Source organism: Ornithodoros turicata, chromosome 8 (genome assembly GCF_037126465.1).
Source record: "Ornithodoros turicata isolate Travis chromosome 8, ASM3712646v1, whole genome shotgun sequence".
NCBI classification, from domain to species: domain Eukaryota; kingdom Metazoa; phylum Arthropoda; class Arachnida; order Ixodida; family Argasidae; genus Ornithodoros; species Ornithodoros turicata.
This window is the reverse complement of record NC_088208.1, coordinates 36654776-36672629: the sequence shown is the minus strand read 5'-3', so window position 1 is coordinate 36672629 and position 17854 is coordinate 36654776. Positions and strand designations below refer to the sequence as shown.

At 47.3% G+C, this 17854-nt stretch overlaps 2 protein-coding genes across 11 annotated transcripts in view; one reads left to right on the top strand and one right to left on the bottom strand.

Annotated features, from left to right (window-relative positions):
* Window positions 1-17854, top strand: part of LOC135367176 (centrosome-associated protein CEP250-like) — a 77725-nt gene that overhangs the window by 36156 nt on the left and 23715 nt on the right. For 8 of the 9 annotated variants that reach the window (XM_064600320.1, XM_064600316.1, XM_064600318.1 and 5 more), the window contains 11 exons: window positions 3882-3983; window positions 4584-4652; window positions 5449-5604; window positions 6094-6237; window positions 6301-7923; window positions 8482-8733; window positions 8822-9043; window positions 10140-10436; window positions 15108-15249; window positions 15310-16780; window positions 17669-17777. In XM_064600320.1, the coding sequence (XP_064456390.1) occupies window positions 3882-3983; window positions 4584-4652; window positions 5449-5604; window positions 6094-6237; window positions 6301-7923; window positions 8482-8733; window positions 8822-9043; window positions 10140-10436; window positions 15108-15249; window positions 15310-16780; window positions 17669-17777 (4587 nt within the window). Of the gene's footprint in view, window positions 1-1890; window positions 2053-3881; window positions 3984-4583; window positions 4653-5448; window positions 5605-6093; window positions 6238-6300; window positions 7924-8481; window positions 8734-8821; window positions 9044-10139; window positions 10437-15107; window positions 15250-15309; window positions 16781-17668; window positions 17778-17854 lie in introns of those variants that run through there. The other variant, XM_064600321.1, reaches the window with a different exon arrangement.
* LOC135367180 (uncharacterized) lies at window positions 11585-14010 on the bottom strand. 2 transcript variants are annotated; one of them, XM_064600328.1, is made up of 2 exons: window positions 13810-14010; window positions 11585-13104 (listed from the first exon to the last, which is right to left on the bottom strand). In XM_064600328.1, the coding sequence occupies exon 2, from the start codon at window positions 13022-13024 to the stop codon at window positions 11987-11989; it is 1038 nt and encodes a 345-aa protein (XP_064456398.1). In that variant the 5' UTR covers window positions 13025-13104; window positions 13810-14010; the 3' UTR covers window positions 11585-11986. The 2 variants fall into 2 exon arrangements, with proteins under 2 accessions (XP_064456398.1, XP_064456399.1); XM_064600329.1 differs by lacking the exon at window positions 13810-14010 and adding an exon at window positions 13298-13498.

Here is a 17854-nt window from a genome sequence, read left to right as displayed (position 1 = left end):
CGAGTCGAGGGTTTTTCTTAGCACGGCGTGTTCGAGTATAAACGAAGGAGGTAACACGGGAGGACAACCAGGCTTGTCTACATTATTCGTGATGTCGTATTATTGGAACGTTATTATGAGACATAATTTATATATTAAATTATTAATTAGATGTTTACTGGGAAATGGGAGATAGCAGGATTGGAACTTGTCATTATTCAAATCCATCGTTGTTGTTGAACACACTGAGATGCGAACGTACTTTGAGTTATATGTTGCCAAATTGCGCTATGTAAATGGGCCGAAGCGAGTACTGTACTCACTACTCCAAGCAGAAAGAGCTACATATGGGGATTCCACGTGAGGGGGCCACGTAAGTGCTTTTTGGAGCTGATTGGACATGAGACAATTGATGTTCTGAGGCTGGAATTAACAGACAGAAAGGACAAATACATACAAAGCCTCAAGTGCCTACGAAATTAACAGATTAGATTAGCTGAAGAAGATTGGAAATTAGTCGATTGGGAGTAGGTGCTAATCTGTTGGCCAGATAGATCGCTCTCTGGGCCAGATAAGGCGAGTTTTAGTACATCGTACGCAAAGGCGATAGCGTACGTAACAGATAGCGTTGGTGGTTCTTCGCACTGCGCGAAGCTCTCTTTCTGTTATGGGTGTGCGCAGAACCATCAACGCTACCCCTTGCTTACTGTCTCTAATGTCGTTTATGCCGTAAAGAAGTGCGTAGTCTTGGTTTCGCCTCATTTGCATAGCGAAATTTGGCAGTGTATACTATATCAAGTTACGTTCGCTTCTTTGCTGCTCTCACAGCTTATTTATTAAAATGTGTAACGAATAAAAAAAGGTGATGATACCAACCAGCTTGTATTATATAGGCTGTTTTTGCGTTCGGTTCGGTTGCATAGCTATTCGCCTCGTATTTGCTTCTGTTTTAAAATTACTATTCGCACAGCCCGAATCTGAGGCCTATAGCGGGGCGGCAATATACAGGGTGTGTGCAGAGAAACGTGACCCGCATTTAGGCACATTACTTGTTGCCTACCTAACTAACAAACTTCCGGTGGCGCACGATGGCGCATTTATGCGTGCGAAATCTGCAGAAAAATTGTGGAAGCCATACTCAGCTTAAAAAATAAACGGAACAACGAAAACGTCGGCTTCCGTGCATCAGAATAGGGCAACATGGTGGACAACAGGGTGTATGTGAAAGGGCAACATGGTGGACGTAGGAGAGTTGTGTTCAAGTACCGCTAGGGGCGCTATCGGTGCATAAATCGAAACGATGTCCCACATGGATGCTCATCGACAGTACCCCTAGCGGTGCCTGCACATAACTCTCCTGAGTCCGAAATGCACTACCATGCACTGTCATGACCGCCCTATTCTAATGCGTTGAAGCCCATGTTTTCGCGCTCTGTTTATTTTTTTACACTGAGTATGGCTTCCAGGATTTTTTTTGTAGCTTTCGCACGCATAAATACGCCGTTATGCGCCACCGGAAGTTCCCCGGCTAAGTAGACAACGAGTTACATGCAAAAATGTGGGCCACGTTTTTCTGCACACACCCTGTAGATTGGAAGGCTAAAGAAAAAAAAAGAAAAAAACTAATTGATTGATTGAAAAAGGATTGAAAAAAAGAATTATCGTTATTGTCCCACGTTGTACTCTACCTGTAATCTTCAGTATTAAACGTACTCGAGCATCGACGCTGCGCGCGTGAAGGTTAGTTTAGTAACAACAAAGGAGCGACTGCCAGCGCGGTGCACCTTTCTGCCGACGCAACAAACCAGCGGGGACCGGCGAAAAACAGAAGGGAGGGTCCCCGTGTTCCGTAAATAGGAGCCGGATGGGTCGCGAGACGCTCCACGTGTGGGACCCGAGCTGGGAAACACAAGGAGACCGCACGGCGATCAAATTGGCTCCCGTCTGTAGTAGTGCGTGCTTTCGCCATTGAAACCCCCTCTTGGTCGCCGTGGCACGACTTCTCGCAAAGTCAAAGGAAGGTTCTTCGCGAGGATGTGTGTGCGTGCGCGTACCACGCGCTGAATGTCCCAAGTAAGTCATGCCTGGAAAAGGGCGTCTAAGGTTGCGATGGATGATGTGCATGTAATGGGGGAATCCGTGCTGTACACACTGTAGCCCACGTATGCTGGGATATCTTCTTTTTTTGCGGGGAAGTTGTTGTTTTCTCGCGCGCAGGAAGCACATATAAGGACGAATCAACTGTGAATGTGGAAGGGTGTTCGTGTGTGTGTACGAGGGGTGTCTTTGTTAGAGTTGCGTTCGAACTGCTTTATGTACCATATAACGACGTGTGTCTAAAGCTAAAATAACAGCAGGGGCCTCCCTGTATAGGGTAGGCACAGGTAAGGGAATGACACAGCCGTTCTGAAAAACGAGGGACGGTATCGCCAAACATATTCGGGGTCGTTTGGAGGGATGGGTCTGAATAAACCGCTCAGTAAACAAGTTTCCGAAGGTTTTCGGTCTCGGGGAAATCGCCGCTTCTAATGTATTACTGTGAATTGGTCCAGGGCCGGATCCAAGCGGTCGCTTTGGGTGGGGTTTCTTTGCCGAAGCGTGTAATTGGGGAGGGGAAAGGAAGAAAACTAATACTTAACCCAATGTGTTTTGGGGGCATCGCCCCCCTCCCTTCCCTCGCTTCCCTCCCTTCCCTCGCTTCCCTGGATCCGCTACTGAATAGGCGATTTCAGATATTGCCCTTGTGCTCCGCACGGGGGCCCTCCGTCGCCCAAGTCACGCGTATCGCGCAATGCGTCGTGGGAAATGGTTTACATTCGTGCTCGTCTGCCTGTTGCTCGAAGGTGCTGGAGGTGAAGGAGAGAGAAAACCGAAACCGTTTGCGCTCTTCTTCTTCTCTCTGACTCATGAAAACTAAATCCCAAGGTGCAGCGGGGCTTTCGCAACACTGCGCTCCCTGGTGGGCCATCCATGCAATTTCTGAAACCGTCTATTGATGAAAATGGTAGCCGCACGAAACGGAAGTGCGCACGAACGGAAGTGACGTTCCAAGTGACGACTTCAAGATGCGCGCTCTCGTGGGCGGGGCATCTAGTCGTAAAGATACGGTGCACATGACGTGTGTATATGTGCAAAAAGAAAAAAAAAAAAAGAAGCGCCAGTGATGCCCAGGGTGAACGCAATTATATTGTATATATATTGTTTTCATATTGATGTTTTTTTATATGTTTTCTTTTTGGTGCGCAATTTCATGTACTTTTCTTGTTTTCAAATCTTGTATTTGGTGTTCTTTATGTTAAGTGTGTGCGTGTATGTGTATACCAATTGTTTATGTTATCGCACTCCCCCATGTAATGTCGCTGCACCTTTGGGATATCTTGAATAAATAAATAAATAAACTGTACTTCGCATGGGGAATGCAGTGCATGCTTTGATTTACAGAATCTCTGCTTCACTTTTCTCCAGCTTGGCATTGTAATTTATTATCGGTATTTTTTTCAATCATTTGGTTCTAGACGGTTTGAATTTCCCACGCGAGAGACGTAGGCGACACGTCAGTGTGACGACACGAGGGCGTTCCTTTGGCGCCGGACTTCGGTCGCTCTTGCTGGGGCTGCTGCTGCTGCAGAATGCTGTGCGTCCCGACACGTGACCACCACGTCATGGCAACGTCACGCGATTTGATTCTCCTGTTTTCCCCTCCCCGTGACTGCGCGTCCGCGGCCGGCTCTCGCGATTAAATGCGCATGCGCAGAAGAGTTGTTCTCGCCGGACAGTTGTTTGTTGTCAGATACTCCTTCACAATAAATTTATTTCGATTATATTAGTGAGGGATCTCTCCTGAGCGATGCATCCTGGGTGCTCACTTTTGTTGACTGTGACGTGCTTGCATTGTATTTCAGAATGTGCCACCTGATTCTCTGGAGTCGATCTCCAGAAGGGTAGAAGGATCAAATCTCAGTGACACTAGTCAGTCGAGCACAGCATCTGAAAAACTTGGAATGGTAATTTGTGTACATTTGTTGTTTAGCATTTCTGCCACCAGGTGGTAATAATTGTTCTGCTCGGCATTATGTAGTCTCTCAAACAAGCATATCCCACTCGAGTCAGAGTTCTGTAAAAGCAAAAAAAAATTGTTCCAGTTACACTATTCATCAATGACAACAAATTGTTGATCACTTTGAAAACCGTGCATGGGTGCTAGTATATGTGGCAGCCATGCAACATTACCTGTCGCAACTGCTTCACAGTAAATACAGGCTTTTCGGAACGTATTTGTTTCTTTTGGTAACTGACCTGGACGGTCCAACAGAAACTTATTTCGCAATAATCGCTATAGGAAGCAAACAAGCTGTTAACTAGAATTCATTACGGTGAAAACCCAATAGCTGTTGTCCTTGTGTCTTGGGTTTTTACCGTCATGAACTCACTTTGATTTTCTATAGTAGCAGGTCGTAATGCGATATGGTGTTCGCAAACATTTGTACGCAGTATCTGATTGGCCTGTAGTACAAAGGTGGCTATTTGCATTCCCGGCAGTGTTACCGTAAACGGACTGAACCATTAGTAGTTGCAGCTTCTTGTCAACATCCCCCTTCTTTCAGGATCAGCCACTATTACCGAAACAAACTGAGACATCCATTCGAGAGAGCATGCACCAGTACCAAAAGATGGTAAGAGAATCTCTCACCCGTAAGACCATAGAAATCTTAAGGAGTATGCTAGAAGGAAACCTCCGAAACTGGGACGTACGGGCAGGGGGAGCGCCACGTTGAATCAGCTACTGTTGCCGCGGCGCATGCAAACAAAGGAATCCAGTAAGCATACAGCAAACATAACGCCAAAAATGTTTTTGGAACAGTAACACACCGCCAGAACCTACGAAACCGTAAGGTATATGAAAACACATACACACACACGAAGAAACAGACACGCCACGGACGCCACATGGGGTCGCCGTCTCCGCCGCTGCCCCAACCAGCCTTGACTACAAGCCTGGGTAAGGGCGGACACTCACAAAATATGTAGCCGACGGAAGCAGAGGAGCAACCGAGCAAGTGTTGCGCAACAGTTTTTGGAACTGTGGCTGCTTTCACGGGCTGGAAATACACGACGTTTCCTCGGCTGATTCAATATGGCTGCCTCCGAGCGCATACATTGAGAGAGGGAAGAGCCCCGTTCAAGTGCTTTGCTCTCCTCCGATCCTCCTCCCCAGCTTTCCTTCTAGCCTCTCTCCGTAAGATTTCTATGCGTAAGATGGACCGTAATATTTCTGCAAGTGAATCCACGTAGTTAACCCTTGAGTCCTGCCCTGTATTCGTCCCGTAGCTAACGTCGAAAATCTCAGTTTTGGCTATCAGAAGCGCAGGGGTGCTGCAATGTGCCAATTTTGCTGAAATTCTCAGTTGTGCTGGGCCGTCTTCTAGTGAGTGTTGCAAGTGCCCAACTGTACATTGGTCTTGTTTACAGCTTCAGAGTTACAAGGAGGCTCTGGACCAGCGAGACAGGTTGATAGAACAGATGAAGCATAGTCTGGAAGAAGCCGTGCACTCGCGCAACGAGGTCCAGAAACATGCCGAACGCCTCACGAAACAAGTTGCGGACCTGCGGCAGCCGATGCAGCAGGTAAAACACTTCGCGTCACGAGTGTTTTTTTTATTTAACTACGTTACGATTGGAGGGATCGGGATATAAAATCGAGTGACATGCATGGACACCTCCATGTTTGGGAAGTACCGCATTTTTTGGTGTATATGACGCATGCACTCTACATACGTACTGTGGACACTAAGAGTGACGCACTATTAGCATTGGTACCTTCACTCCTGTGGTGCGCGTTATGCAGCAGACATTTTCCAAATTCCGCTAATTTTCAGGGGTGCACAACACACGTCAGAAAATATGCTACACAGCGCTCCCTGCATTTCGTACGAGTTTTCCTCAAACCTTCAAAGTTGCTACTGTGCATGTTTTAACAGACATGCCTGCAATTCATTCACTAGCACGTTTGTTCCTAAACCGGAACCAAAAATCTTCAAGTTGTGAAGAAGAAAATTGAAGAGAGGTCTCGGGGGCATTTAAGTTTTACTGAATAATATCGCATTGTATCCGTAGGCTCTGCTGGAACAGAAACAGCACGTTGAATCTCTACGACAGACAGTGGAAGCGCAGGAACGGGAGATAGGAATGCTGCAGCAGATCCGCGATGACCTCCTTGGCCGCATCTCTGCAAAACCTACGCATGAGTACAGAGACATTGTAGGTGGTCTTTCATCATGTTTCATGGAATTCTTTTATCTTATATTCTTTTTATCATTTCAGGCTGTCGGCACCAGCCCTGATGACAAGTTTCAGGCCCCGGAAGAGCAGCAGCCCACATGTCACAATTATCAGTCACCTGTGCCTTACATTGAACAGTATTCATCTACGGATGTGCCAAATTTGAAAGATAACGGGACTGTTGATGCAGACAAGTTAGCTTTCTGCAAGCAGACGGTCTGTTCAGAACTTGCGGACTGGATATCTACCCGTGCCTTGCGTGTGGAAGACTACAGAGACGTTGTTCCCATCCTGTGTGAGCTGAAGTCGTTTGCATTTCAGGGTTTGCAGTACCCAGTTGTGTGCGAGCGTCTCAACCAAACGAAACAGCAGCTGGACATCCTGCGCCGTGACGCCGAGGACCTCCGCGAGAACGTCTCGAGGTTGCAGGCTGAACTGGACGCGTCTCAGGAAGAGCTGAGGAGGCTGAGGTACGCCAACAAGTCCCTCAGGAGAGGAAGCGAGAAACTCGACGAGGAAATGAAGACCCTCAAGCGTGAAAACAGTATCATGAAGAACCTCAACGACAGTTTAACATCTATCAAGGAAAAGGCGAAACAGGAAGCGGAAGAGGAGACCACGCTCGAGGTATACAGCCTCCAGACCGAGTGCATCCGCCTGGAGCTCGAAAAGAAAGAACTGGAGCAGAAGACGAGACTTTTGTCAACCGGAGAGCATTCGCCGTGTGTGTCCCCCGTTCCGCGACCCCTGTCACCCGACCGCACTTACGGTCACTCGTTCACACAAACCGAACTGTCCAACGGGATCAGACAAACCAGTCATGGCACTGAACTCCACTCTCAGCTTGCTCGGCTGGAATCTGAGAAGTCCTCCCTGCAGCTAATAGTTCAACAGCTTCAGGCCGAGCTTAAGCAGGCAAACATATGTGCCGATGAGTTAAGGAGAGAGAAGGGAGCTATGGACAGCGTGGTGGCGGAGAAGAACAAGGTCGTTCTCGAAAAAGAGGAACTGGTGCTCGAATTGCAAGCCTTGCGCGAAAGGTTGGAGGACTCGGAGGCAAAAGTGAAGAACCTGCAAGAAGGGCTGCAGGAAGAGCATCTCAGTCTACAAAAGTTTGTGTCCGAAATAGAGCAGACGACGAAAGATGTCTTGTGTGGTGGCAGCAAGGACGCAGACTCGGTTAATATTTTTCTGGAGAAGCAACGCTTAACGTGCGAGGTTAAACTTTTGAACGAAAAACTCCGAGCCGAGTGCGATTTGAGTGCCCACCTCCGTTGTCAAGTGTCGCACATGAGCAAGAGAGAAGATTTCCATAAAAAGTGTATTAAGGACCTGTTCAACCGTCTCCTGTGCACGGGTAATGAGGCCCGTGGATTGCTCAAGAGGTGCAGCAGGGCAGAGCAGAAACTCGAGGGGACCCTAGTCAAAGTGAAACACCTTTCATCTGAAGTGCGCAGGTTGAGGCAGAGGTTGAGTGATGTGGAAGGGGGTTTGCAAGAGGATGAAGCGTCACACTTTCACGAAGACCCCATTGCACACTCAACTGACATTCATGAAGATGATGACAGCAGTGTGTTTTGTGGTGTGGATGATGAGAAGGCAGGCCTGGATGTTACTAGTGACATTAATGGTAGGCAAGCAATGCTTAGGACAGAAGAACAAGAGGTAAGCTCTGCTATAAGGTCATGTTAGGTTGGCAAGGCTCATTGTTCCACGTGTCTTGGACAATGAACTGGCACCCACGTTCTGAATTTTAGGAACAGTCTCTATAAAGTGCCAGAACTTGCCTATTCGCATGAACACTTTCCAAACGTAACTTGGCTAAACGTTTTGTGTATTGCCTTAAATTTACATCCATAGTGGCTCGATATCTGTAGAGCCTGAAGTTTATGGTTTAACCCGATTCTCCCCCGAATTTGCGCCTGGAATTGAAGGTTTTAGCTAGCTAATTGCCGTCACTGTGACTTGTTTGGCAGCAAATGCAGTTGCATCACCGTTTGTACCTAACCAGTACAGTTAGTTCGAGTAACTGACCCCGAATTTAGCGCACTGGAAGTTTTTTTCACCCGATTTCGCACGAATTTGTTGCACATGTTTATTTACCCGATTTTTACCCTCTACATTTAGAAAAAATTATTTCTCGAAGACTTCAGGCTCTAGATGTCTGTCTTGCCAGTTAAAGCTAACATGCCTGGAGCTAAATGGCCTCGAATCCTTTTGCAGGTGTTGCTCAAGAACCAGGAACTCGGAATGCAAGTATCACAGGAACTCCATCTGTGCCAGCTCAGAGATGAAATGCACAAAAACTATTGCAACAAACTGTCTGATGCAATGGAATCTGTGGCTGCTTGCTGCCAGCAGGAGCTCCTTGCCTTTGAGCAACGACTAACGTCCGAGACGTCGCTGCAGATCCTTGCTCTGGAAGAGAAACACGAGACTGATATCATCAACCTGAAATCTTACCACAGGGACCAGGTAATCATCTTGTTACTGCAAACAAAGGGAGATGGCTACCACTGCTGTGTGATGTGTAGGACATTGTTTCATTATATTCCTCTCGCAGATTGACAAGTTCCTCAGCAAGTTGCAGTCACAGCCAGAGTTTCCAGTTGGAAGGCCAGAAAAAGAAAGTGTGCTGGCGGAACTGAGAGCGAAACAGCAACTGGAGTACGAACAGCTGCTTTCCTGTCTGGACTCCGAACAGAAGCTGAGGCTGCAAGCCTTGGTAGCCCTCACTCTGAAGGTTCACCATGTGGAAAATGAGGTATCCCTGTTGCACACCCAGGTGAGATTCTACTTTTGTGGGCCTCCTTAAGCAGTCTAATAAAGAGCCATAGTGTCAAGCACACGGGAAAACATGACACTACACAACAAACTGAACAGCCCTTTTTATTAACCACTTCAATTTTAATAGCCATTCCTCTTTACAGTAATCCAAGTTGCGAGGAATCGCACATGCTTTCTTTCTCTTTCTTGTACCATGTGTATGCTGTGTGTCTCAAGCTGACAGCAACAAGCTTTTGCTTATCAGTGTAGGGCTAGAAGCCCAAGCAGCACGGCGTCTGGACCGAATATTGGTCCAATGTTGGACTAATATTGGGCCGGTATTGCCAATATTGTGCCAAGATGTTGTGCTGCTTGGGAGTTTTCGATTAGTTCAAGCTACCTCAGACAGAATCGCCTTCATTAAATATGTAATGTAAATAAGAAAATTATACATGAAGAGACAAACAAGCAATTAATAACAAAATAGGTACTGTTGCAACCGAAGGTCCAAATGGTAGCGTGCAGGCAGGGAACCAGGCAGAAGAACGTCTCGGGTAACAAAACAACGTTTAATCACATGTTGAGGCAATGATGACAGCAGAATGTTTCGGGTCCTCTGGATCCCGCGCTTAAATATCTTGCAGTCCGGAAACTGATGTCACAGTAGCTGATTGTATACAAGTTTAGACGTCAGCTCCGGTCCAAATAGTGTCTGGGAATGGGGCCAAACTTTCGTTGTTTCGTGGCGTCGTGTCCTGAGTCTGTAGGTCATGAGGTCTGTAGGTCTGATGCTACCCCGTTATTGTTGGAGCCTCCAAGGTCCGGCTGGCCGACGGGATGAATAGGTTGGTTATCCGCTCGTGACCCGCTTTCCCTAAATGTTGCGCTGCAGAATGTGGGAACGGGTTCACGTGGCATGGCGAAATCAAGCGAGTCGTAACAGTACCGTATTTACTCGCAGAATTTGTGCACTTTTTTTCCCTCCGAAAAGTTTAGTATGCCGATTGTATCGGCTCCCAGTAGAGCTGATATTGACGTTACTAAAGTACTTAAATACTGCGCAACTGGAGACGTGGGGTAGTTATCAAAGGCGAGTTTTGTGTTCCTCCAAACAGGCAAGAATGAACAGCGAAAAGGAGAGAATTCTAGAGCTGTTTGCCACAGCAAACCAGGCCGATAAAGATGCGCTTGTGGCACAGTTGGAGTACGAAAAGACGTCCGCACTGAAAAGGCTACACGAGGCATTTCTGGAGCGTGAGAGAGAGTTGAAAAACACGAGTGCCCCCCACACGCCACATTCTGTGTTGTCGGACAGCGGAAGCATGTCCTGGAGCACCGGCAGCACCAACGTCGAGAGCCTTGTGCAGCTGCTGAAGGACCAGCTTGACAAAGAGTTCTATGCCTGTATTGATGTGAGTGAACACTTTTATGTCTTTATGTGAAGATATTATGCTCGAGTGAAGCACTTCGTAGCGAATCGATGTGAAAAAGGAATTCATATAATGTGTGGCGGTGAGTGATACTTCAGAGAACTGCAAGGATGTGTTTGATAGAGCCATTCCATGGTTACCTGAAGCATAAATCTAGTGCCTGGCTATTACCAAAGCTTCCTCGGAGCGTGCGAGAATGGCAACGCCATCTGAGCTAAGTTCAGTTGAAAGAAAGAAGAAAAAAGTGGAGAAACAGGCACTCATTACGAGATACTGGCTACTCCTGATCACTTAGAAAAATGAAAACGGCTAACTGCAATGAGAACAGTGAATGACAGACACCCATTCAGTCACTCATACAGAGAGTCACACGGTGTCCACTAATTTGGAGTCTGCGCAAAGTCGCACCATCTCTTATCTGCTTTCAGGATTGTTTTTATGACGTATAGAATTATTATTCGTAACAGTTTAAATTTTGTGTGGCGTTTTATAAAGCGCCACGGTTAAATCATAAAAGAAGAAAAGACAGTAGGCAACGGCAGTTTCCTTGCAATAAATCAGCTTCAGTTCATTGACAGGCTAGTCACCGTCTTTTTACCGTTGTCACCATTACTAGCCTTTTTTATACCTTACACCACGTACACCATGCACACCTAGGCATGGAACTGGTGGAAAATATGGCACAGGGAGACAAGGGCAGTGTCCCAGAGCATATCTATGACTTCTCTTGGGGGGTGGGTACCTCTCTGTTAGTCTCAGCGGAGGAGCTGGGTTAGTGATGAGTAAAGTGAAGGAAAAAAAAGAAAAAAAAACTACAAACAACAACGAATGGAATGCATGTCTGAATATTGCTCTTGGAATGTTTCACTATCCTGAAATGTAATGTTTCAGCTATGCCACTCGGGTGTTTTCATTGTCAGAACAAGAGAGAGAGAGGAAATGGCCCGTGTGGACGAAGTTCGGTGCAGCCGTTTTTGTTATCTATGTTTCTGTGCTGTTTTGCGCCAATGGGAGATCCCATCCCATCTCTGCGTCCCATATGGGAGACACGGATTTTGCGGGTCGGAAGCGTATGACATATGGCGGATGTCAAAAAGCTTATCCTTGGTCTGAAGTACACCAGAGATTCAGTTGTTTGATGTGCTTTATTGAAAATAGAACCCAGTGACTAGAGTGCATCACTAGTGCGTCATAATTAGGCATGCACGATGGCCTGTGCTACATCACTATTTGAAAATATACATGACTACGGTGCTCGGCACAGCAAGCATAGTGTCTTTGGACCACCTCCACATGGAATACAATGTTCACAGAACATGATTGTAAGGGCTCAACTCTAAAATTGTGCGGTGCATCACAACCTTGCTTGAGTGAGCGACGTCGATATGATATAAAGCACGTTTACATAAATGCTTGTGATTGACTGGCGCAGTCCACCGCTTCAAAATTTGAACTTTGCTTGACAGGACTTAACTCATTTTCGGTGGTAAGCTCCATCTTTGGCATGGTGCTGTAACGACATGCTTCACTAGTTAGAACCTCTGGTGGCACGGAACGCGATCTGGCTGAGGGCCAACCCTCGACCGCCTCGAGCAGGTGCAGCAGAACAGTCTCCTCAGCACCATAATTGAACCACCAGCGACCACTTCGTCGCTGAACACGTGCACCAGCGGTAGCGCCACGCCGAGCATCACGCTGCTGATCAGTGTCCATACTGGAAGCAGCTCCTTGAACAGCGTGCAGTGAGCACCAAAGGGACCAGCGGCTTGATACAGCATGGTAGCAACAAAGGGCGAGGTCCCCAGGATGAGGAGAAAGAACTTTGTCCATAACTGCCGTAGATCGCCTCTCACTCTGTACTCGTAGACACTGTCGCACTCGGAATACTGTCTCTGCTTCCCGTCCGCGAGCGTCATGTCGGCCAGGATGACCAGGTCCAGGAGGACGTGCAAGAAGTAGAGGACGGACACAAAGACCGAGAACGTCGACGACCAGAACCGCGGCAGTGCGCAGGCGTCCTCCCAAGCACTCTCTCTTTGAGTCAAGATGTTGCCACCGAGCGAGGTTGCTCGAGGCGTCGGCGGAACGGAGGGCCAGTCGGAGAGCACGGCGGCCGCCAGAAGGGCCGTCTCGCACCAGGCAAAGCCGTTCAGGAGAACGCAGATGCCACGGTTACGAGAGTGGCTGGCAAACGCTCTCGGCCAAGTGTCGGCTATGCAGTGGTGGATGATCGGAGCCGTCATGTGAGCCGTGTATCCGACGAGGACGGCTATGGAGAGCGCCGAAGGGACGGCCCCGCAGCCTTCCGTGTGCGGCAGGCGAATGGCGACAACGTGCCACACGAGGGCGACGGCGGAGAGCAGTCCGCAGAAGCAGAGTGCAATGTAGTAGGCGGACTTCCATGTGCAGGCAAAGAGCATGACGACGACGGCCTGGATTAAGTTTAACCCCACGGCAAGGGTGGCTGCAGCAATGGAGATGACAGCGTAGCCGTCGGAGGAGGAGATTGCCGTGGCCAGTTGTTGAATGTATGGCGGCAAGCAGGCGGATGCTTCTGGATCGTTACCCATGTTTCCGCGTGTTGATGTAGTTCCACCCTGTGCTGTAATTTGCGGTTGCAGTGAACGTCTTGTACAAGGGAAGCGAGATGCTGCATAGAAGGAAAGCAATAACATTTATGATCGATTAATATCGCTGTTCAGCATCATCTACCACACACAAAAAAATAAAATTGTGAATAAAGCTAACCAGCAAGCACGCACAACCTTCACAAGTTGTGAAAGCTCTATGAGCTTGATGGCTACTCTTTGCATGGCCACCATGCCAAGATAAAGGCTACCCACTTTACACCGTCCTGGACGTGGCCATGTAATCACTGTCTTCAAGCACTCTGCATGACGCTGGACCTTAATAACGATCTTCTCGCACGTCTCCTTTGTTTCTCATTTCTGACAGCTCAGTGATGGGCTTATTTAGAGCATGAACATCTAGCCACCCTAGTGAACCTGCGTGACCCGCTTTCTTAAAACAATAGACGTCTAGAGGTGCAATACCTCGTTGTACCGCGAGCGTTGAGCGTGTCTGTAGTGGACATACTCGAAAATTAATATTCGCGTATACCGCTCTTTTGTACACCTTTCAATGCATATGATACCAGCTAGCCTCTGTCACTCCGAGTCAGTCTGCACTAGTGAAAAATTACCGAACATTAGCTGGAGTATTAGCGCTAAAAGCAGGCATTGTGAGAATAAATTAGCGTCCTAGCATTGTATTTGAAGTACTTTTAGGGTAGCTTGTATCACACCAGTAGAGTGAGCTCATTTAGACACTTCACATGAGACAATGGCACACTTACTTGTTGTATACTCTAGAAACTGCTAGCACTTGAATGAGTCATTCGGAAATCGGTTGTATTGATCCCCGTATCTGCCATGGCTTTCAGAGTGAGTTAGCATCTGGTCCCCCATGGCTGTAGTAAAAACGGCGGGAGGAGGAGTGACTCCCCCGTTGTGAGGAGGGGAGTTGTGGAAAGGGATGCGGTTCTTCCTCCTCTCCCGACGGGTTCCGAGGTATTGCTGCTGCGGCTCTTTCCGCTGTTTCCCTCGCCATCTGCTTTTCCGAAAAAGGGGGGACAGGAGCGGAGAGGGAAATGTATATACTGCCTATTGTAACACCTGGCCCTGGCATTACGGTGGGGAATGAGGGGGGGGGGGGGGGGGTAGGTTTGAGGCAGATGGGATGGCGGGCCATCAAATAGACCAGATGTCCCACTACCAACTGACAAAATAGATCCGTTGTAAAACTTGTGGATCTCTTGCTACCGGTTTTTCTGTCATCTTTCTTCATTATTTTTATTGGGCCGAAATACAAAGTTATTCGAGTTTGTTGTGTACACGGAATTTTGTAATAGAACCATGCGGTAGGCCCGTTGAAAAGATGTTGCTTGTGGAAGAAGTGGGTTAGAATTTTTTTCAGAAGGTGACTACAATGGGAAAAAAAATTATAATCAAGGATATACTTTATCCTTGGCATTTTTATGAACTGCTTTAATGCGAGCAGGTGTTAGGAATCTAGCTGAATACCAAATATCAATTATAGGCTGTTCCTTCACAAGAAGTTCTGCTACCTCTGTTGAAATAGGGAAGGTGTAAATTCTTATTTTATGATTCTCAGCTCATTGGGAATCAGTATCACACATGTGGTCTGTTTGAGGGAGAGATATTTTATTGAAAGATAAATTTATACCACCTTATAATTGGGACATGTCGCTACACTGCAGCACTCAAACTATCACCAAACTATTACCAAATCCCCCCTCTTCCTCCCGTTGATCAACTATAATTGGGACTGCTGGGTCACCCTGCAATGCGTACTGAGAAATTTGATTGTACACACTGAACTAGATTATGCTGTGGCATAGCTTTTGCAGCTCGAAGCAGCTATAAAACATGAAATATAACAAATGTGTATACCATACAGCATACCATACCAGCATACGTTACCATACCAGCACCGAACAGCTGTTTAGCGGGTTTGCTTCTGTAATGTAGAGTTTAATGCACGATTGCACGTAGTGCACTACTAATGAGGTGTTGCAGAAATATCTCCTTGCATTCAGTCAAATTCCTGCATCCCATTTCTCTCACACACTAGAAACTGTCAGGCAAGTGGAAAGAGAAGTACAGCTGCATCATTAACCAGTCTGGTCAAGGGGGAAGCCTCGTACCAGAGGACACCGGAGGGGAGGCTAGAGATATTGCGGCGAATCTGAAAAAATGCCTCTCCGAAGCAGATGGTAATAAAATGGTACAACGTGCGAACGACTGTTTAAAACGTGACAACTATTTTATTTCAGAAGCAGAGCAGTTAATAAACGCCTTCTTCCACTTGAGTCGCAGTCTGAAGGATGACTTCAATTCTAAACTGGAGCAGCTGCTACATCTCTATCAGGAGTGGTCTGCAGAGTCGAAGCGAGCTGCGGGGACCGAAACTTCCGCCGTGGAACAAAGTCTCGAGCTCGAAGCCTTACGAACCAGGCTTGAGGAAGAATATTCAAGGCAGAAGACTCACCTGTGTGCCGAGCAAGTTTCAAAGACTAAAGAACTGCTGAGCAAACACAAGACTGAACTGGAAGACGTACAGAAGTTTGCGGAAGAAGCCGTCGCGGAAGAGCGTCGCAGGTGGCTGGAAGAGTTGGACGTCCTGCGCAATAGCTTCCAGCAGAAGGAGCAGGAAAACTTGAGACAAAGTCAGGAAAGAGAGGCAAAGATCTCGGAAGAGATGACAGAGTTGATCGCTAACTACGGCAAGATTTTGGAGGAACTTGGAAGTGAGAAAGACAAGGTGGAAGCGTTGCAGACGACACTGGGAGACATCACTTCCGAGTACAACATCATTCTGGACAAAATCAGAGAGCTCATCAGAGACCCTCAACATCCCGAAGAAGCGGAAGAAACCATGACAGGAGCTGTAGACAGGTTGTTAGGAATACACTCTCGATTGCTTGAACAGAGCAAGGCACAAAATGCGTTGTTCGAAAACATTAAAATGAAATTGTCGGGCCACACAAACGTTACGGAGACTAGTCATTGCGACGTCGTTACTCTATTGGAAAGTATTTTGAGCGAGAATGCGAGGCTCAAGGAGGATCTAGACCTCATGGATGCTGAATATCAAACACGGGCTAAAGCGATCGAAGAAAAGTTTGAACAAGTCGAAACATTGCGAAAGCAGAAGACACAAGAGCTGCTCGAAGCCCAGGAAGCTCTCGTGGCATCCCTCACTGAGAAGGAAGAACAGATGCAGCTGCTGAAGAATGAACTCAACGTGTACGTAGGGTCGGAAGGCTCTCTCAGGGCAGAACACGCGGCTGAAATTGAGAGTCTGAAAGCAGAACTGGTTTCCCACCATGAAAAGCAGATAGACCACCTAAAGAGGGAGCACACCTTACTTATGAAATCTGCAAAGGAAGAATATGCTGCAAGCATGGAAAAACTTGAGTCCAGTCACAAAGAGAAGTTAGAGAAGTTGATTGCGGAGCATGCAGCGGAGAAAGAGAGGTTGAACGTAAACTTGGCGGCTTCGAATGGTGACGTTGGGAGAAAGGATGAGGAGTTAAAGGGACTGCAGTCACGCTGTGCTGCCTTACAGTGTGCGGTTGAAGAGCTTAGAGCGGAGAAACAGATGTCAAAAGCCAGGGAGGGCGGAGAGGTACTAGGTTCGATTCTGCAGGGAGAAAGAAGAGGTGGAGGTGAAGGTGAAACGTCTGCTTCTGTCCCAGCCGAGATTGAAGAGAAGGATGAAGACGGGAGGGTGCCGAGCCTTAGGTAAGTAGGAGAACGGAGCGTTTTACTGCTGCCACTTTTGCGTAACCTTTCATGGTTCACGGTCATGCCCAGCGGCAGGGCGTTAGTCAGCATGTTTCAACGAGTGTTTGAATTGGGATTGTCCACCCCACTTTTGTGATTCTCTCTCAAATATGGCATCTGCAGTATATTTGGAGAGGTGTGGCTCTGATGCCTTCTTTATTTTTATGAATGTCCTACTCTTACCACCACGACCTACTAGATTACAGCGGCCATGTCATGGGCACCCCTCCCCGGCGCTGCATTGGAGTCTAACGGTGACGCTACTCATTAGCCTGGTTATTGCTTCCTCAATTTCTGCAATACCTTGTACTTCAGCTTACCTTAGTATTTTTGTACAAGCGGTGGGTGTTCCATGGAAGATGTTTCATTCTAAAGTTGATTATCATCATCATCATTCTACACGTTTTCATATGAGCTGTTGCTGTCGTCTGCTACGGTAGTCGTGCGTCTGCTTCTGCACGTTCAAAATTCAAATTTGCAGATCTCGCGGGCCGATGTGTAGCGCTCCTAACAGATCATGTGGACGGACTCCTCCTGCAGATTATGACATGGTCGTTATAATCTAGTAGGTCATGATTCTTATATAGCTTTGTCTTTTTGTGGCCTAGCTGTTAGCTCTTTACCACTCTGGTGGTTTGGAAGAAAAAGGCTACAGGAAACACAGTAAGGAGAGAACAAGGGAACATTGCAGCCACACTTCTGACAGAATTTGAGGGCACTATTTGAACAAAAGTAAAGCGACCTGTAAATTAGAGCTCAGTTAATGGTGCAGATATCTTGCCTGATATGCTGCTATCAGGGATCAGCGGTGAATGGAACTTAATAGGGAAGATTCTCTTCCAACAGAATCCAAGAGCCATCCCCAGAGTGGTCTGATGTGTCAGTAGAAGACGTCCTATGCGAGAGGACGGAGCTGCAAAGACAAGTGAAGCGTCTTGGAGAAACAGTCCGCCGTGTATGTTTACGTATCTGCTAGTTATAGTCTTCTACGGCGTAGATAATTTCCATAATTTTACTGAGCAGTCCTCTTCG

Coding starts and splice junctions, on each gene's coding strand:
- LOC135367180 (XM_064600328.1), bottom strand. CDS start 13,024: ATGGGTAACGATCCAGAAGCATCCGCCTGCTTGCCGCCATACATTCAA.